The sequence below is a fragment of the Numida meleagris genome, chromosome 3 (assembly GCF_002078875.1).
Source record: "Numida meleagris isolate 19003 breed g44 Domestic line chromosome 3, NumMel1.0, whole genome shotgun sequence".
NCBI lineage: Eukaryota > Metazoa > Chordata > Aves > Galliformes > Numididae > Numida > Numida meleagris.
This window is the reverse complement of record NC_034411.1, coordinates 106794193-106815374: the sequence shown is the minus strand read 5'-3', so window position 1 is coordinate 106815374 and position 21182 is coordinate 106794193. Positions and strand designations below refer to the sequence as shown.

Below are 21182 nucleotides of genomic sequence, written 5' to 3'. Positions count from 1 at the left end.
CTTGGCCAGGATCAGCTCTGTCTTTGCAGGCATCTCCTGGTTAATGCAAGGAAGCTGCTGGGTCTCAGGAGGTGCAGGGAGAGCTACAGCACATGTGGCTTTACTTTTCTTGGAAATCATAGAATCATTCAGATTGGAAAAGACCTCTGAGCTCACCAAGTCCAAGCCCAACCCACCTCACTGTGCCCACTGACCACGTCCCTCAGTGCCACATCTCCGCAGTTCTTGTTTTGTTTTCCTAGTCCCATTTAAGACGCACTTCTTGCAATGTAGACAAGTCAATTTTTCTACCCATGGCACCAGACTTTCGTCCTGTTGGTGCTCTTAGGAGATGTTATAGTTTGGGGTCTGTTGGTGCTCTTAGAAGATGTTATAGTTTGGGGTCTGTTGGTGCTCTTAGGAGATGTTATAGTTTGGGGTCTGTTGGTGTTCGTTAGATTCAGTGTTTTCTAACCCTGCCATAAATTTGCTCCGGGGGGAAATATAATTACTTTTGTCTCCACTCTGTATTTCTAGCCGTGATTGCAGGTGCTTAATGCAAACACATTTCATCTGGCGTAATGGGAGTTATCTGGTGACTTATTTGTTTCCCTTAGCTAAAACTTCTCTCTTTTTTTTTTTAATTATTTGGAAACAAAATGTCTTTAAAAGCAAGCATTTTTTGATCTGCTGTTAATGAATCACACTTTGGCAGTGTTTTCCCCGACATGATAAACAGTTTTCTGGTAGTCTGTCAGATTAGTGAGCCACAAACTGAAACGTTTTATGCCTTTTTTTAAGATGCCAATTTTGACAGCCATTATAGTCTACCCCTCAGATATCTTAGGTTTTATCGGTCTGATTGGAATTAATATTTTTGCTTTGGGATCTGAATCTACCTGCTTTTTGTCGGGTTTTTCTTTGTTGTTTTTTGTGATATTTTTCTGTTTTCAAGTTGGACCTCTGTCACGCTGAAAGCTGAACTCTGGAGCTTTCCAGCCATCCAGAGCCAGCAATCAGTTGATGAATCCTTGTAAAATACCTAATAACGATCTGAAGTTAGTCATCCTTGTGATTTTGGTGTGCAGCATTCTTTCAGGTATCAGCATAACATCTCTCTTACTCAAGGTGTCCTCAGTGACGTTTAATGTGAATACTGAGATCTTTATCATTTGGGACCATTAAAGAGGCCAGTATGCTTTTCGGAGAGTAGCTGTTAATCCTGCCCACATCACGGTTTGGGAATTATCCAGATTCTCTCCGCAGTTCCAAATGGCTGCTTCTTCTTTTCAAAAGTTTTCTTCTTGCTGTAAATCTTCCCTATGCTGCAGTCCTCTGTTACACAACCACCAGGTTGCAGGAAAGGCAACTACTATGTTGGGGACAAGTGAAATGATTCTTCTATGGAAATGAATATGTGACCCCTGCTGATGATGTTGGAGATTGTGTTGATTTATGGTTTCCTGTTGTGAACTTTGTTTCAAGTCTGCTTTGGATTCCTATTTTCTTTTGTTTTATTCTCTCATAGGTCAATAACTTACCATTTGTCATCAGCAGAGGATTTTTACACAAGCTGGAACAATTAGTCTCAGTTAGACATCCAATGATAAATGGGGTGGATGGGGAAAAGGGCGACCAATGAGTTTTGTTTCACCGTTAGGCTTCGCTGGAGCTGGGAGCGTGCACCTTGCTCAGAAATAGGGATGATGTGTATAGTTTTTGTGGACCATCTGGTATGTTTTCAGAACATGACTGGCTCTCATCCTAATCCCTGCAACTTATCTGTGTTTTGTGGCAATCAAACAAATACGCACTGTACCAAACTCTCCCTAACACAAGATCCTCTATGATCATCATAAACTGAGTGGGAGCTCTGCCTGTCTTTGGTTTGCCCCCGAAACCAAACTCGGTTCTCATTGCTCCTCTGGCTTTCCCTTTTGCTGGGTGATGACGAGTGCTGAAGGCTCGGTCCGTTCTGTGAGCATCTTCCTAGGAAGCTCTGTTTCAAAATGCCTGCAAGGCTGCCATAGTCCCATTCTCTTTTGTACAAAGCAAATACCAGACTTTTATCAGCTCATGTATGCGTGTATTGTTTCCTTTGTATCGTGTTGCAATAAAGTTGATGGCATCCTGGCTGCCAAGACCTTTGGGTTTTTAAGGTGGCTTTTAATTCTGGTGGAGTCTGTGAAACCTACCAGGAAGATAGTGGAAACTGCTCAAGTCACATGCGACGGCTTCCCAGTTTTAACAGAGGATGGTTTTGTTGCAGGTATTCCGAACGAAGCTTGACAAAATGCGTTGGGATAACCATAGAGACCAGACCAGACTACTGCCTGAAGCGCCATTTGAGCGACATGTTGTCCTATGGCTGCACGAGACTGGAGATCGGAGTGCAGAGTGTGTACGAGGATGTGGCCAGGGACACCAACAGGTGGGAAGAAACTTTTTTGGCTCATTGCATGCTTTGTGGAAGCAAGTCTTAACCTGTTAAGAAAAAAGAAAAATAATAAACTGCAGTGGATTCATGGAGTTTGTTGTGGTGTGGTGTAGACCATGGCTTGAGAAAAATAGAGTTCTGTGATATTTTATTTTATCTCTTCCAGTGTTGTATATTTCTCTCTCTCTTTTTTTTTTCTTTTTTATTGCTTCATAAATAAATGCAGTATTGTGAAGTAGAAAATATGCCCGGAGAGAGCTTGTAGTTCTTGTCCTACATAATTCACAACCTTTAGTCTTGAGTAGATACAACATGGTATAATCTACTGTAGGTCCTCCGCTAGCCAGCAGCCTCTTCTCCATACCAGCTGCCTTACTGGAGAGGGGAGATGACACTGGCAAGTATGGAGGGTGAGGCACAGCCAAAACCATGCTGCTATTGACGGATTAACCACGGTCATTCTAGGTATACAGAATTTTTAGGGATGGCAGAATACGTTCACAGGAAGCTTGTTATTTATTCCTCATCGTCTTCGACCTGTAGCCAAAAGCACAGTTGTCCTACGTAGGAGTGTGCGCAATTCATTCTTCATCCCATCCCTTACAGGCAAGAAAGCTAATCTTTTTTTTTTTTTTTTTCCACTGCAAGTCTGATAATTCTGTAGATATTTTGAAAGAAGTTATTCTTCTCTTGGTTGTTTTTTTCACTTGTGACACTCGTACAACTTGCCTTCGCTCTTATTGTGTATTCCAGTCAGCTAGCGAAGATCTTTGATAACCGTAATCATGCATAATGACAGAGAGAGCATGGTTCAATAAGCAGAACACATTTTTGTTAATACTCACCTTAAAGGCAGTAGTGCAAAACTGAAAACGTTGGACATTTTCTTTTAGAGCCTTAAAGTAAGAATCCAAAATGAATTTCTTCCTGTGGGTTTAGCTGTGGTTTTGCATGTTCGTGGAAGTGCAGGAAGTCACTGCTATGGAATGGTCAGGCTACAGGACTCAGTAGAGAGGAACAGCCATTTATTGAGCAGCCCAAAAGTTAGCAACTAACATTTATAGGTGATGTTTTCCTCCTGTAGATGTCAGAGCTTTCCAAAGGAAAAGATTCACGCTGGGGAATTTAGCTACGTCTCATTCTTAGGCTGGATGTATCCACTAATGGTTACTACTGACACATCATAAATTTAAGAAATCATTTCTTTTAAGCTTTCAAAATCTTTTTTTTTTCACAAGCTCCTTTTAAAGATGTCCTGTCCTGAAGCGGAACTGTGAAGCTCCACTTAGCTCTCACTGCAGTCATCTTCAGGTTTCCTACAGCGTGCTAGATCAGAGCTGATGCCATAAATCATTCAAAGCTTTATGTCACTTCTGGCTTGTGAACTGCCTAATGAACCCTTGCTTTCCTGCTGATGAACCAGAGGAACAATGAAGTTGTATATTACTATTTCGCTCAGAAATAATCCTGTATAGAATTACATTTCTAAAGATTTTTGGTGTTTTTCAATGCTGCTTGCAGATTTCCTAAAAGACTTTGCAAGCTCTCCCAGGGCAGACAAAATACAGGCTGTCATTCATGCATCCCGCTCCAACATTTTTGAACAATGAATTGGAATACTCTTCTAGAGAAGAGTGATGCAAGTTCCTCTTTCTTTTGAAATGACCTCATTTTGCTTCTGTTCTTCTACTTTGTGGGGGATGTGTTTTGCTTTAAACTTTTAATATTTTGCTTGTAGCAAAATGTCAGATTACAACCAATTAGGCTAACTGTTTGGAAATTACTTTCTATTATGTTCCATAAGTCATTAGTGAGGTTTTTGAGTGCCTTGGGTGGCTGTGAGGCAGAAAAATATTCAAGAACAGATCTAGGCATCAAATAATCAAGTTATTGATGCAGCTCAGATTCCACTTCTAATAAGAAAATAATTTTTATTTATGAAGCAAGTCTCCCATTTACTCCCCTTAGGCTATTCAAGGTCTTGAGTAATTCTGTCCTTGAACAGTCTCCGAAAAATACTGTAATACTTCTGAAAAAAAAATCAGTAATAAACCTATAGTCATAAAAGTACAGGTAGGGATTTAACAGAGGTGGAAACTACCGGTAGAGAGAAGGAGAGGCAAAGATATTAAAACAAGGGAAGCAGCTATTCAGTTTCATAGAATCATGGAATCATTAAGGTTGGAAAAGACCACTAAGTTCATCATGTCCAGATGTAGGCCCATTCCCACCATGCTCACTAACCATGTCCCTAATGTTTGGTTAACATTAGGTCTCAGCAGAAGGTATGCTTGTGTTGAGATGCCCCCACTGCATTTATTTTTCACCCAAAAGACTATCGACTAGAAGAAGAACCACCTGCTGAGCTGTCCTGTTGACAAGGGGTGAACTGGCGGGAAGGTGCGATGGGAAGGAAATGGGGACTGAAGGAGAAAGAAAGTGGCAGATGCTGATGGATGGAAGTCTCCAGAGATGTCAGCCAGTACGGGAAGAGCCTGCAGCTGGGCAAGATTGGAAACAAGGACTTGTTTCTGTCATGGGGAGGCTGGTCACCTGGAGTGGGAACCTCCCTGGAGCTGTTCAGTGTTCCTGACTGCTCCATGGAGGCTTTCAAGAGAGAGGTTGATGTGGCACTAAGGGACGTGGTTAGTGGGCATGGTGGGGATGAGTTGGTGGTTGGACTTCATGATCTTAGTAGTCTTTTCCAACCTTAATGATTCTGTGGGGAGACAGAAGAAATCTCCTGAACTGTGGGAGATGGAAGGAGAGGAGTTTGCTAGAGGCTGATGAGCTAGGTGTGATTCAACCTTTGTTCTTGCAGCCGTTCCCACTCTTGCTGAGCTCCTGCAGAGCAAATGTGAGCTCCTGTGATGTCATGTCGGTGGCAGGGAACTCAAAATACTTCCAGACTCCCAATCCAGCCTATGATTTGGAAGTTTAACACCCCTCAGAAGCCACAAAGAGTTTGTTTTTCTCTAAAGGGAATACTTGAGAGTTTGGCAAGCCTGATGCAGAATGATTTTCTGGTTAACTGACTTCATGTAGCTCCTATCCTTCTCCTTTTCCTGTTCTTATACTTTTGTTTCTGGTGACACTTGTTTTGATTATATGTTGCCCTCAGCACAGCGTGCCCTAGCTCGTGCTGTGGCATCTCCTTGTGTCCTTGTTGTACAAAGTGAATTTCAGCAGCTCACAAAAGTTCCTTAGACGGTGGTTTGGAAAGCCATAGCCTTAGGGTGGTTCACCTGCTGAAGAAGCAGCAAACTTGACTATTTGCCCTTAGTTTAGTTTATCGTAATAGAAGCCATGTTCCAAGATTTGAATGGTGGTAGACTGATAATAAAACTCATCCATGCTCCCTTCCTAGAAAATAATCTGAATTAAATATGTCAAAATATGTCTTCCTCTGTGCGGTCCTGTGCTGCCTGTCTTGGAGGTTTGGGGCTCTACATCTCTCTTTTTCTCTCTTCCCAGAGGTCACACCGTGAAGGCTGTGTGCGAGTCGTTCCACTTAGCCAAGGATGCTGGCTTCAAAGTGGTGGCACACATGATGCCCGATTTACCAAACATGGGGCTTGAAAGGGACACGGACCAATTTGTTGTGAGTATGGCTCAGGATAACCAGGAGTTTCTGGTTTGTTCCATCTAATGCTGCCTCTCTTTCTTAGCTCAGCTGCTAGTTATGATCGGGGCCAGAATTGTTTCTTAAGGACAAACAATTTAAAATTCATTTTTGAAGGTGGAAGGTAAGAAAGATTTGTTGAACTACTTCATCCAGAAAATTATATCCCTGCCTCATGAAAGACTGAGTCACTCAGGTCTCTGTGGAACAGAGCTCTTCCGATATTAGCTGAGGCTCTTACTTTTCTCCTAGTTCGTTTTCTTTCCTTGGCTTTAGAACAGTACCTGTTTCAAAGTTAAAAGCATGCTATCTCCAAGGTAATTAATTGCAAAATAGAGTGTATAGGTGTATTATATAGCAACTCTGTTCCTGGCTCAGTGCTGTTCAATGTCTTTATCAACGATGTGGAAGAAAATTTAAAATTATCTATAGAGAGATTGAAATGAGAAATGAAGAGCAAATGGTAAACATTGTAGGGAATTAACCACTTTATCTGATAATGTAGATTTTTTTTCACAATCTCATTATTATAAAGTCCAAATTCATTGTCTTTTTAAAGTAGTGCAGAAATTGCAGTCACGACGCAGGAATCACAGGTATATTTCTGTGCAAAGTCAGAGTAGGTGCTTTCTGGCACTAAAATCTATCAGTGCAATGGAATATATTGTTTAGAAGTACAGGCAGGAAACAGTGGGTTTTCATGGCATGCTGCAAAGAGATTGGATTGCTTCTTTCTAAACCTATGTGCAGCAGTTCAGTACAGGAAGGAAATTCTGAAACCCGTGGTGGGCACTTCTTGTAAGCAGTTTTGTGCAGAATTTCTTGAGTGCATCAGAATCAGGATGTCATAGTACTTAGGAAATAGTACGTTCGTGTGACAGTGCAAGAGGCTGGGGCAAAGCGATAAAGTGATGCACACAAAACAAGGGATGTAGTCAGTGACAGAGCTGAAAGTTAACTCAAAATTCCTGCTCCAGATTCTGTTGCTCCTGGATTATTTTCTTACAGTGCTGGAGGAGATGGAGAGTAACAGTGGGCATCAAATTAGCCATGTTGTCATGTAATTACTTGTGCTGAAGGGTATGGCAAAGTCTGACTCAATATCTAGTGAGGTTGCAACCGTAGTCCTGGGTTCTTTAATGGATCTGTCTTTACTGAGGTTGTATTAGGCTGAGGAGGATTTATGATGGAAGAATAGCAGTACCAACTGAAAGATTTAAAGAGCTAACCTTGGATAAGACTCAGCAAGGAGGACACTGTAATCCAAAGTATTTGCAAGATGTAAAACCGGAGAGGGAGGAATTATTTAAGGAAGAATTACAAGCTTCTATGGAAAGTATTATTTAATTTAACAGTGATTATTCTCTGCCTCTTATCCATGACAAGTGGCTGAGACTTTTCCACTGTAGAATCTGGAGTCACTCCTGCTTTAGCGCAGGAGCTTTTGGGAAGTATTTTTGCAGGAGTCTGCTTCAAAGGTATGGCTTCATGTGATGCTCAGGCTGTGCAGCTGAAGGGCTGCCCTGCTTGTCTGGGTGGTGCCGTGCTGTGTTTTTATTAAGGGCAGTTGTTGCAGAAATAGAGGATGCAGAAGGCAAAGTCCTCAGGAAGAGAAGATGTGAACATGGTGAAAAGGTAGGAATTGTGTGAGAAGGGATTAAGAGAAAGCTGGGAAAATCTTAAGAGTTGTGGAATCATTGAGGTTGGAAAAAACCTTGAAGATCACCAAGCCCAACCCACCCCCACCATGCCCACTGACCATGTTGAAGCTTGTACAGTTGGCCTCAGCCCATTGATCAGCCTGTCCAGATCCCTCTGTAGGGCCTTCCTACCCTCAAGCAGAGAGAGCTTAGCATGGGAAAACAAGAGGAGAAAGCAAAGTGGAGAAGGCCAGCGCATTTGGAATACTTTTGCAAGAGAGGTCTCAGCTTTAGGAGCTGGGAAGTCATCTGTGCTGATGGTGTGCCAGCTCTGGAACATGGAAGGAAGGAATTCACATGTTGTGACCAGAAGGGACAGCAAGGCCAACCAGAGAATGAGGCCTGAAGAGAATTAAGAAATCACTGTTCTTAGAAAAGGAAGAATCAGAGAATCACGGAATTCTCCAGTTTGGAAGGGACCCATAAGGATCGTTGAGTTCGGCTCCTGGCTCCACACAGGACCACCCAAAAATCAGACCATAGGGAAGGGGTAAGATCAGATCAGAAGCTTGGGATGAGGGTCTGGAATTGGCAGAAGGGCCAGGAAAGAGAAATGTGAAGCAATGGGAAAAGAAGACCTGGTGATAGCTTAGGAGGGTGATGGGGTGATCAGCTCAAATGACAGCCACGTTAATGAGTTCAGAAATTTAAAGCAGGACTCGCAGATCAAATTAAGATTGGATGCCAGTGAGTGTAGAGGTGAGGAGCTGGAGGATGAGTAATCAGTGTGGAGGATAAAGCCCTCAAGTAGTAATGTGAATGCTGCAGAGTGAAGAGGAGAAATAGGACTCGAAGAGGCGGGCTGCTGGAGAAGGGCTGAGAGATCACAGCAACATGCAGAATTACAGCCGTGTTGTTTTAAAGTGAGGAAAATCTGAGGAAGGAGAGGAGCCCACGTGTGGGTGAGGGGAGACCTGCATGAAAGAGGCAGCTGCGAGGTGGATGCCCAGCAAAGTGATCACCGTGTGCTTCACAAAATGAAGCTGCAGGGGATGAGAGAGGAGAGGTTGTGCATCACTGTGACGTGTTTCAAGATGGAGTGGTAAAGCAGGCATGTTTTCTGTCTCAAATTCTCGGTGCTTCTCAACCTGTCTGAAATGTTTTATAACTTATTTTTGAAAGATCTTTTGTCTTAAGAGAGAGCGACCATTTGTTTCTTTTGTTTTTCCCTGCACTGGCAAGCACAACAGAAGTGCCCAGCAGACTGTAGTTCCTTCTATCTAGCTGAATCCCCAGGAATGTACATTCTCTTTTTTCCTACCCCAACATTTTATGTCATAGTTTTGAGTTGTTAAAAACAGCTTGTTTTTATGTTGTGCTGTATAAATGTTAGCTCCTGCTGGTAAATATTTAGACACTTCTATTGCATAAAAAATACTGTGATAACAAAGAGAGGAACCAAATGGAGAGCATCTGTTGCATGCATGTGAGAGTCCTGAGCTGCTCATCAGTAGAGTAGTGCTCTGTTATTCAGTTTGGGATTGCTTATTCCTCCACTTCACAGAAATCTTTATCTTGCTGTGAGATACCTCTGATTTTGGAGGGACAAAGACAGCTGCACCTTTTCTGGGATCCCTACAGATTTTTGCTTGTGTGGTATTTCTAACTAGGTCTAGAAATTTATTTGCTGTGATGCTAACTTCTTTTCTAGCCACGTGCTTTTCAGAGCAGAGAAAGGTAGGACAAAAAGGAACGGAGATGACTTTAGAAGGTCTAAACACTGCCTTCATTACCAGTTGATATATTAAGGATAGAGTTTTCTCTTGGGAAGATAATAACTTGCTGATTGTGCTGACTGCATACTAAAAATACTGGGTGCTTCTTCAAATTGAACAGGCAATTATGGTGTCAGGAGTAACATTGCTTCTGTCCCTCATGACCTATTGATTTTCAAGTGTAACCTGCGACTTGCACCCAGCAGCGAGGTCAGTTGCTCTTTTGCAAGCATATCAAAGTTGCATTTATGTGTAGCAACTGTATTCCTGGAAAGCATATTAATAATTATTTAGAACTGTAATTTATGGATAGGCGTCAATATATTAGATCTGCCTTTCAGTATACATATATATTCTGTCTTTCACAGTGAGTAGCAGGTGGGTGGCTTTCTGTCTGCCTTTATTATGAAGATTATTACGTTCTTTTTTCTTTTTTTTTAACCAGAGTGGATGCACTAGCTCGCTCTCTCTCTCAGCTGTGTTGTGCTTCTCCACCCCTCCTTCCCCCTTATCCCTTTTTTTTACCCCATTACTGTTGATTCTTTTTATAGCCTCAGAGGATTTCCTTTCCAATTCAGGTCTTCTCACCACGTTCCAAACATGGGAAGACGCTGCAGGAGGCAGCATGCTCTGCTTCCTCCCACCACCCATGTGCTTGTGCCAGTAAGGGAGGTAGTGTGCCCACATGCATGCACACGCAGCCACATGCAGCCACTCCGCTGCTTACTGTTGGCAAATGCAAGCAGAACAGATAAGACCGCTTTGCAGTGCCTCACGTAGCAGGTGGTCGGAGAAAATAATTAGAATAATAGCTAGAATAAATCAAGGGCTCAGCGGGAATAATGGAATTGTTACCAGAGCAGACACCTCATTCTGCGGAACACGATAAACACTCAGCTCTGCTCTTGTAGCACGAGAGAGATGAGGTGACTCTAGGGGTAAATGGTTGGGAGGATTCATGAATCACACTTGCCAACAGGGCTACCAAGCAGAACTTTAGGATTGAAGCAGAAACTTCAGGAGGCTAAAGAATTCCCAGTGTACTGTTGCTAATTCCTTGTTCTGTGTCTACAGTCACTGAGTGGCAATAGTATAACCAACAGACTGTATCTGTTGTATAATAAATACTACTGAGGTAGTAACATTTATTAGTGGAGGACGTGTTGCTATGTTTGCCTTTATTTTTTCAAAGACCTTTGCCAAGGCATGGTTTGCTGTTGCGGTTCCTTTGGTGCGTTGTGAGGGATGGCTGTAAGCCCATCTCAAATGACTTTAAGGATGTGTGTAAAGGAAAAGAACAGGGAGGAGGACCAGGAAATCGTAGAATCGTAGAATTGTTCAGGTTAGAAAAGCCCTCTGAGATCACCAAGTCCAACTCCAACCCACCCCACCGTGCCCACTGACCACATCCCTCAATGCCACGTCCCTGGATAGGGAACACCTCCAGGGCCGGTGACCCCACCACCTCCCTGGGCAGCCCATTCCAGTGCCTCGCCGCTCTTTCTGAGAATAAATTTTTCTTAATATCCAACCTGACATGAGAAGTTTCAAGTGTGGGAAGTGTCACAGCAAGTCACTGGCAGAACCTTCCAGCTCTGAAGGCAGGCGTTGTGTAAAGTTAGGAGATGCTGGCCAGAAACATAATGTTGGTCCCTCCCTGCTGAGAACCTGTTTTTTTCATTGAGGGAATCCTTGAGGAAGCCTTCTGGCTTTGTTCTTTCCATCCAAAATCTCATATAAATAAAAAGATGAGGGCCAAAGCACAGGGAGAGCCGATTACTGGTCAGTGCTGGAGACGAGCATCAGACATAAGAGATTTGGTTCCATTCAGTAGAGCCATTCTTATGGTCTTTAAATAAAATGCAGTCACTGAATTATTTTGGTCCAGTAAAAAATAATCCCTTTCTTATAGTCATGTGTCAGGCTGTATTTTTTTTCTCCTGAAGGAATCGCTAAATAAGCACTTCTCAGAAATAGACTAATTTTAGTGAAGTGCCCGATGCATCCGAGCTTCAGTAAGCAGAAGGCTGCAGCCTCATTTGGGTGTGTTGAACATCAGGGAGAAAAATAATGGCCAAGTAAGGCAATGGCTGTTCCTTCTCACTCTGATGTATTTGGTGTTGTAAAACTTTAAATACTGTTGTATCACCTTTAGCTGTAAATAAGGAGATGGTTTTCCTGAGGGCTTTCATTTTTATTAAGGAGCCGAATTTCATAATGAAGGTAATATATTACAACTCTATCAGGAGCTTTTAATAACTGTAATAAAAAAAAAATAGTTAAGCTGCTGATCTCCATTGATTTTTTTTTTTAACTCGTTTGGGAAGACAATTATCTGTGTTTTTAAATATAGCTCTGAAATGTTTAGTGGGGTAAATGATTTTCCTTTCAATTCCTACTAAACATCTCATTGAAGCACCACCACTGGCAGGTAGCCAGCATTACCTCTGAAAACTTCTATTTATTTATTTATTTATTTTTTTCACGGGCACATTTACAGAAGCAGATTAGGAAGTGTTTAACGATCAGCCCTTCTGAAACAGTTCCTAGAGCTTCTCCTGGAGATTTACTGAAGTTAGAATGAGAAAGCTCCTCACTTCGGAAACAATGCTGGCTTCATGAACTATGGCCAACGCCACGGTAATTTTTATGTTAATGGGCATCGTGGTAGTAAGGAACGGGCTATATTTAGAAACTGTTTTCACGGATAATTGCACTCATATTTCTGTGGATAAAGTACCCAGATAAAGGCCCAGTGTGTGCCCGCTTCTGCAGATGGCCAAATTGTGAGCACAAAGCTTCTCTCCCTCTCCAGTGTCTGTGTGGAAGCAACTTTCATTTGCTCACTGGGTGTGTTTGCAGCAGCTCTGGCTACTCTGCCTCTAAAGCACATCAGATTTCTCTCTTTGGTTATGTGCAAAGCCAGAAAAAAAGTGAGAGGTAAAGCGGTAGCTCTCCGTGTGGTGATGTGCAGGAGCAGAACCAGGTGCATAGTACAACCGGTCCCTTCTCTTCTGCATCACTTGGGGACCCATGCGTAGCGTGTGCGTGTCACAAGCTGCAAAATGCAGAAGGTGAGGATTTCAGGGGCAGCACGATGTTAACCACATTGCATTGCACTGCATGGAAACAGCGCGTGTTGGTATACCTTTGGTATGGAGATGATAAATTGCAAGGGTCTGTGGGGAACAGCTACACTTATGATGAGTCTTGGATTGCTTCCTTTGTCTTTCCGAATTAGTATTTCGCCCGCACGTGCAATTTCCTGCAGCGTGCCGGCCGTAAAAGTTATGATAATAACCATTGCTGTCTTTAAAATAGCTTCCCATTCAGAAAAAGCTCCTGCTAAATATGAAGGTACAGATGAGACCCTTTTTCCACCCAAACTAAAAGATCATTTTGGCACTTAACAATCCCCAAACAACTGCGGGTTGCGTAGGCTCATGCAGTCGCTCTATCTGTTCAAGTGGTGGTTTTCAAGCCAGCGTTCTGCACTTGTTTGCTAGGGCTCTTTCACTAAGGCCCCTTGCTGTTGAAGTCAATAATGAGCATATGTCTGGGAACATAAAGCCAAATGGAAAGAAGCAGAGGAATAACATGATGCGTCTTGGGTAGGGAGTGCAGATTTTCCAGGCATTTAGGCAAACAGAGCGTCTTTCAATAAAATATGTATTTCAGCACAACTCAGCAGCAGCAAGCTTACTACCAGGGTGGGCAAACTATGAAGTCCAAATTAAATCCTCAAGGACTTGATTTTTTCTTTTCTCTCAAGCATACTGGAAAAACGTAATGGTTTTGCTGTGAACATAGTAACAGTGAGAATGTTTTGTAGGGCTGCACAGGGTGGGAGAGAGCACGTGGTAGTATTGATGCTTGTTACGGAAAGGAGAGTTCTAAAGAAGGAGAATTAAATTATCAAAAATGTTGTAGAGTTGCTGGTCTCAATGATTTTTAGGGTAGAAGACATTCTTTTAAAGTGATCTATGTTGCAAAACTTGTGTACTAATTTAAGACAATGAAAAATGCTTTATTTCCTGTACTTAGCCCTAGGGGAAAGCTGACCCTCCCAGAAACGTGAAGACCAGAGTCCTGTGCTTGGTAAAAGTGAAGGTGAAACTTCACAGCAAATTGATTGAGGTATTCTCATGGGTTTCTCCAAAACTGCGTAATAAATGGAGAGTCACTTGGAGCACCTGCAAGATGGAGCAGATGGGACTGCTCGGTGCGGTGAGCACAATCTGGAGAAACTTGTCTGCTGTTCACGTAGGTACTGTGTTCAGGAGTCAAAACCGTGCTCCAAGGTCGTGCTGTTGATGCCCAGGGCGTCTTCCAAATGTTAAATGTCTCTTGTATTATTGAGTTGTATTGTGGTGCCTGGGACTGTCACAGGCAGGGATCGTGCAGAGGGCGACTATCCAGCAGAGCATTAGACAGGAGGCAACCTGTAGATCCAAACCAGGGAAAAAAGATATTCTGGGAGGTACAGGATGGCAGTCAGGTTCCTTGTTCACCTGGCAGCAGCAATTCCCTGTGCCGTGTGTAGAATTAGGGTATTCATGATACTGAGGTGCACGGTGTTGGTAAATAACTTACTGAAGACAGCATCTCATCTGTGGACTAAATGTTCCTGTAAATTAGCTTGTCTCCTCTGTCATTGTGGTGTTGCACTCCAAGCAAGAGTCGTTTGTTTCTGTGTTTAATGTGATAATGCTTTCTTACTGAAGCTATCTGTCTAACTTGTGTTGGTATATTCTTTGGTATATACAACCAATATCAGTTTGGATAGTACGAAATATTTCTTCTCCGGAAGAGTGGTGCTGCAGTGGCACAGGCTGCCCAGGGAGGTGGTGGGGTCACTGTCCCTGGAGGTGTTCCAGAACCATGGGGATGTGGCACTGAGGGTCCTGGTCAGTAGGCACGGTGGAGTGGAATGGGGTTGGACTTGGTGATCTCAGAGGTCTTTTCCAACCTGAATGATTCTGTGTAGATTGTGTTTTCAAAGCTATCAAGGAAGGTGAAGGAATAACATCTTTCTGCACCTTGAAGGGTGAATTACAACATCTTTTACGGTGTTTTCTCTGGATGTTAGCAGGCATGTCCACTTTTCTGACTTGGCACTCGAAGTCTACATATGAGGCGTACAGATCAACCTCAAGTAGGCATGTAGGTTATTCTATTAAGTGACAACTAAAAAGTACATTTTTGTTGACTTGAGCTATCATGATAGTTCAGCGTGAGATATCAGGGTCCTCTGTGATGTGGTGCTGATAAAATTCTTTAGTATCATGAGCCTGTACCTGCAGGAATTCAAAGACGAGCAAAACGAATGAAAGAAACTTTCCTACTGTGCTGCAATATGCTCTGATGTGCTTTTTTCTTCGGGTGTTAATATCTACTGTTCTTGAAGAAACTGGCAGACAGGTGGGCTAACAAAGGTGTTAGTCATAGTCACAGAACTGACCTTTTGTGGCAGATACGTTGGGCGTTACGGCACTGTTTTCTTGGCTTAGTAGTTCCCAAAATCATGTTTTACGTACGGTATGGTGAAATCTGACAGCTTGAATACGTCAGGAACGGAAAAGATTTTATTACATAGCTGTCAGTAGGCAGGAAAATTATAACAATCAACTGGAAAATGGTCTTTGTTCTCTTCATTACAGAATGCTTTACAGCTGCCCTCCGGAGAGCTGGAAGTTGGGATTATTGGCTTTAGAACCTTTTTGCCTCATGGCCACATGGGTAGACTTTGTCATGAACGCAGACATCAAGCAGAAGTGACATGATTTCTCTCAGCTTTAGGCCTGCCTGCCTTCGAATCAGTTGTTTAGAGATTCAGTATCACATTTGTTCGTATTTATAACGTTAACATACACGTTTTAGGGGATGTTAATTAAAAATGTTGCCACGTGGTACTGTGTTTGTATCGGACATCACTGACGCAGTAAGAGGATTTTCTAATTGCAACATGGAGTCAATCCCCTGAAGAACTGTTTGGTGGACACAATGTCCATTCTCTCTGAGGATGGATAACACTCCCGTACCTCTCAGGTCTCACATTTCCTTCTGTGGAGATATTCAAAAGCTGCCTGGATGCTTTCCTGTGCAACCTGCTGTAGGGAACCTGCTTTAGCAAAGGGTTGGACTGTGGGATCCCCAGAGGTCCCTTCCAACCCCTGCTCTTCTGTGGTCCTGTGATTTGGCACATGTGATTTCTGCGTACCATCTTTATATAAACCCAAGGCAAGTTTGGAAATTCCCAAGGTTATATTAGAAAAATATTTCAATTGTATTTTAATTATATGTATTTAAGATAAGTGCCTGTTAAAGATACTGTGAAGTGTGGGTGTGCACAGTCAGCAGAACAAGCTCCAGCTTGCCATAGGTGAAATACTAGAGCGTTTGCTTTTCTCTTTCATAGCAGACTGATCTGCCTTATTGTCACCGTATGTTTTGCGTTGTCTTTGTGTTCACATAGGCTTGGCTGGTTTTGCACAGAAGGTACATACAGAGTTATGGCTTGGTTGGGGCTGGAGGCACCTTCATGTCCCTGTGGTCCCCCCCAGGGAGCCCAGCACCATGGCCAGGGGCTGTGGGAGATCCCCCAGGAGGAGCCCCCACCGCTCTCTGCTCCCTGTGGCAGAGCTGCAGCACCAACCCAGCACTGCAGTGCTGCTGATGGGCAGCTCCTGGGCTCCAGGCTGTGCACAGTGGCCCTGGGCTGCCTGGGCACCACAGAGCAGAGCCCGGTTCCATCCCCTTGCACCTCCTGTGGGGATTTATGGCCATGGGGGGATCCCCAGAGTCTCACGTGCTCCAGACTGAGCAGCCCCAGCTCTCTCCTCCCAGCAGAGCTGCTCTGGAATAGTGATAGCCTCCTTAGCAGCGATGGCACATTGCTGGCTCATGTTCATCTTTGACAATACTCTGAGATACAGCAGGCCCAGCATTGCCAGCCCGGTGAGGAAAGGGACTGTCCCTCTCTGCTCTAAGACTAGGGTCATACAATTGACTGATATTGATGTTAAGTGACATTAAAATGGCCATGTCTTGATTCTCTGTTGGCACTGCATTTCTCTGCTTCCTGAGTGACAGCTGGTAGCTGGCAATGTACTAGGGCTGCTCTGAAGGTAATTCGTCCTATTTTATGATGCTGGCCCACAATGTCAGAGGTGGATGTTGGTGGTATGGCAGTAGGGGTTGAACCTTCCCACCGGAATCCCATTACATCTTGTTGCTGTGTGACAGATGATAGCAGAGGGGCAGTCTGACAGAATGGTGTCTGACATGGAAGTGTGTTTGGAGCAAAGGTGTGGAACTGAATTCCTCCATGCCGAAAAAATTGCACTCACTGACATTCATGGACACTTGTGAACGTTTATAGAGACCAGACAGTGGATGTGGGCACAGTCAGGTGGTGGTGGTGTATTTCAAGAGTTATGACAGTGACATATGAAGGACAAGCCATGTTCTGGAGAGCCATGCACAGGTAGTCTCGATTTTGACAAACATGGTGAAAATTTGTTCATCGCTGTCAAAAAAGCAGAACTAATTGTGGTGACTGTGTTGAAAAATAATGTATTGTAGCAGAGAATTTGCTCTATCAAATAATGTTATTCTGCTCTTTGTGTCCATTGTAGTTTCCACGGAAATAAATAGGAGGCATTACTTTCCGAGCAACCGATGTATATAATCACAGCCTATTCCAGCATGTAGTAAAAAGGCACTGCTTGGTCTCTGCTTCTTGGTCAGTAGGCCATTGTAAGTGTCAGTGAATGCAGATCCTATCATTACATTTTAATTAGACCAGCGTTTACAAGAGAGAGGGGAAAATGCAAATCTCAAGTTAAAACGGAGCCCCATTTTTGAGCCACGAGCTTCTATTAATGCATATAATTAAACTACTAAGTGATTGTTCGTTCCCTGTAGAGCTGGAAGTGTCACTCAACGCAGTAGCTTTCAAGTGTTACCACTATTCATAGTTATAAATAATACAGCTGGTGGAGATAAGGAATGCTGTAATATGGAGAGTGAAGATAATGTTCATCTTAATGCAGACGGACGTGAATTTAATCATCTGCTTAATACAGGGGATGTAGTAAAGGAACAATTTCAAATATGTTTATGGAATTGGGTTGAGAGGCACGTGATTTCTAGTGGGCAGTCATTAAAAAATAGGTTTTGGTGACCTTTATTTTTAACAAAACCTGACATTTTTATAAATCGCTGAACGGAAATTGCTTCACTTATCCTATATCCTATCTTCTACAACAGTTGAACATCTTGAGAGCAGGAAGATTAAAGATGGCAACTGAATGTATTTGTAAGAAGGTGAAATAGAATCCCATAAAAAAAGGAAAATTATCTTTTTGGACCAAGGGGAAGAATTGCGGCTTTTGGGTCTTTTCAAAACACGTTTTTAATTTCTCTGTACTTAGAGCGGTACAATCGGATTAAAACAGAAAGATGCTATCTTTTAATATGGGCCGGTATGTGCTGTGACCAAACTTGAAAATGGGACTGAGCCCATGCGTAGTGTGACTGTGGTTCCAAATGGTTTGACATTTCTGGTGCAACTGTGAACAGATACGTGATGGACTGACGGGTTGATGATTTTAAAAGGTTGCTGCAAATGCATATGGAAGTGAAATGTTTGAGCTCTGGTCTTCATCTCCTTATTCCATCTCATATTCTGAGCTTTTTTTGAGTTCCGGTTAACATTACGTTGACTTTAGCTTTTAATGTCAGTGGTGTTGGACAACAATTACACTGTCATGCAATTTTCGGTGCTCAAAGCAATTGATGGGAGGTGAACAAAAGAATTCCATCGTGCACTTTGATACATGTGCCTTGATGGGAAAATCAGTGGCTTCTTGGCATCTAAATGACTAACTTTACACTCACCGGGCTCTGATTACTCATAGTGGCAGGGAGTTTATGAGGTGCTGGATGAATGGATCCTACAGATGCCGTTAGCTTTAATAACAGGGAACTTTCTTCAACAAAGGTGTATGCTAGTAAAATCAATTACTGTTCTCATAAAACATGTTAGCAGCTCACTTGTATAACCTTGTAGGCTGAATGTGTGCTGATGGGATCTTATTAAGATTCATTGTTTGTAATTCATAGAGCAGCTGTTCCTATGAGGAAAGTGTGTTTAATGGAGCTCAGGTGAAGCACAGAAACTTCTGAATTCCAGGATTCTCTGGTTCCTCAGTATATTATTTGCTGTGAAAGAGTACTTCACTTTTCTCTAACACTGCATAAATAGGGCAGTATTACAAGACGTGTTATTTTAGGGTGTGAAAAGGTCTGTGTTTGTGAACCTGCAGGTTTAAAAGTTATGGCTGATCTTAATTTTTATATATAGAGAGATTTATTAAGCTACAATGACAATCCCTCCCATCCTGTCTGTACACACACATTTTAAATTTTACTCTAGCATCCATCTTCATTATACGAGCAGTGCTAAGTGCTCCTTGGGTTAGTCTTTAGCTAGAGGGGAGAAAATGTGAAGTTCCGAGAAAATTAGCTTCGTAGCTTTGAAGTTGTTTGTGTTTCCATTTGGAATATTCATGTGAGAGCACTACGCCGCATCCTCAAGTGATTGAAGAAGACTGGAAATAGATAGGGATCCTTTCTCCCCAGGTCTTCTTTAACCTCTTCCATCACAGTGCATTAGCAGGTGTGGATTAAGTCACGATCGAGTGCTTGCTAGGTCTGATGCAAGCCCTCCTGTGGACTCCAGAGGTCTTTGGAGGGTGATCTCTGGAGCAAATATTGTTCAAGGGATTTAAACTGTTTTGGCTGGAAGGTGTTCTGAACACTTTTATCAGTTGAAGACACCTTTTAAGGTGTCTAATTAAAAAAAAAAAAAAAAAGAAAAGGAAAGGCTACAGTTGCTAGTAAAGCTTTGAATGTGTCGGCATTTTATAGCTCCTTTGTTTCATGGGAGACTTAATCAAAACTGTTTATGAATGGGAAAAGGTGAAGTCTTTAAATGTTGGGATTTACAGAAACCTTTTAAAGTTTACCACTGAAAGAAAGGGGTTTGGGAAGAAAGGAGACACTGCTTGGCTGTGTTTTCGAAATTATTTCAAAAATAATAATAGTTATGAGTTCAACTTGGTGAATATTTTGAGAAATAGTTTAAGAAATAAATATGAAACGTTACTATTTTAACGTCAGTGTTACTGAAACACGAAGTAGCATTATCAGCTGGCGTGATGCATTGACATAAAATAAGCAGCATGTAGGAAGTGGCAAAATTCATCCTGTGATTGGAACCCTTAACTTTGACCTTGCCTTCCACTGCTGGGTGATTTTAACTTTAGCACTGTGTTGATGCGTTTGCCTTTAATCTGCAATGTAAATCAGCATCTGTTTTAAATATTCTGACTGGTGAATCACGGATGCTTTTGCATTCAGTTCAGTGTTGTTGCAAATATTAATGCACAGCCTCGCTGGAAGCTTTTTTCCTTTCTGGAGTGGCATATTTACCTTCCTGTGGCTCACTGTGGAAGCATCATTGCTTTCTTACTGTAATGTCTTTCTCGTCTTCAGTGCTGCTTGGCCACATTACTCCTCTCATTAGAACAGTCACTTCTTACAAGTTTGTCTCATTCTTTCTTTCACAGTTGCTTTCTTTTATGTTAGAGTACCTCTTACCACCCACAGAAGTCTGTCCTTTTGGATTCATAGAATCATACAATGGGTTGGGTTGGAAGGGACCTCAAAGATCACCCAGTTCCAAGCCCCCTGCCATGGGCAGGGTTGTGACCCACTAAATCAGGCACCAGCTCAGGCTGGTTGGGATGGGCATGGATGGCTTCCTTCTCAACCAGCCACAAGCAATACTCACCTGTAATGTCGAGCTGACCCCTCAGGGCCAGGGGGGGGCACTTTGGAGGAGTGCATTAAGCAGACACGCTGTTGTCATGTGAGCACAGATCCTATTTCTGATGTCACTTCACCACTGTTGCTCAATAGGCTGCTCCATAAGCCCTGGCCATCGCTGAAATGGAAGAGAAGCTCTGCCCAAAGCACGTGTTGGCTCCCCCAGGTCGGGGAGGTGAGTCACCCTGGCTGGGGGCTGCAGGTGTGGGCAGGGCGGTGGGGAGCCCAGCGTGCCACCAGTACGTCATCTGTGTCAGAGATGACGAAGGTTTCACAGAGCTGGCCAGATGATTCTCCTAGCACCACCAGGAGATGAAAGAACATGCTTACAACAAAGAGGGGCATCATAAAGAGTGCAGAAAGAGTCGTGGCAAAAGGAGCACACCAACTTTTTAACCTCTTTGATACCCGTACGTGTTCTAGAGTGAGCGCTGTGGTGCTGGGGTCTGCACTGATCTGCTTCTGTCTGCCTTTGGCTCGTTTCTTTTTAGGCCATTTCCTTTGCAAGCAGCAAAGCTGAATGGTGCACACAGAAGGTACTCACCTTGGGTACTTTTTGAGGAGAAATGCAGGATTTGACAGCTCTGTAATTTTGTTGCAGCAGCGTGGGCTCGACCCATGGTCCCTGTCTTGTTTTATGTCTCAGGCTGATGCCTTGGTGGTGCCCATATCTCTGTCTGGGTGTACACCAATGGCTCAGGCTGCTGATGGCATTTGCTTCCAGCATCAGGGCTTTACACCCAGCAGCAGCAGGAGACCTTGAAAAGTCTCCAGCTGGGGCAGGGACACGTGAATGTATTGGGGCATTAAAGCTGAGTGGCAGTCAGCACCAAGGC

The 21182-nt window shown here is 43.0% G+C and overlaps 1 protein-coding gene across 1 annotated transcript in view; it reads left to right on the top strand.

Annotated features, from left to right (window-relative positions):
• The window catches only part of ELP3 (elongator acetyltransferase complex subunit 3), an 87591-nt gene that overhangs the window by 25880 nt on the left and 40529 nt on the right, over window positions 1-21182 (top strand). The window contains exons 8-9 of the mRNA XM_021390613.1: window positions 2249-2410; window positions 5891-6017. Of these exons, the coding sequence (XP_021246288.1) occupies window positions 2249-2410; window positions 5891-6017 (289 nt within the window). The remainder of the gene's footprint in view (window positions 1-2248; window positions 2411-5890; window positions 6018-21182) is intronic.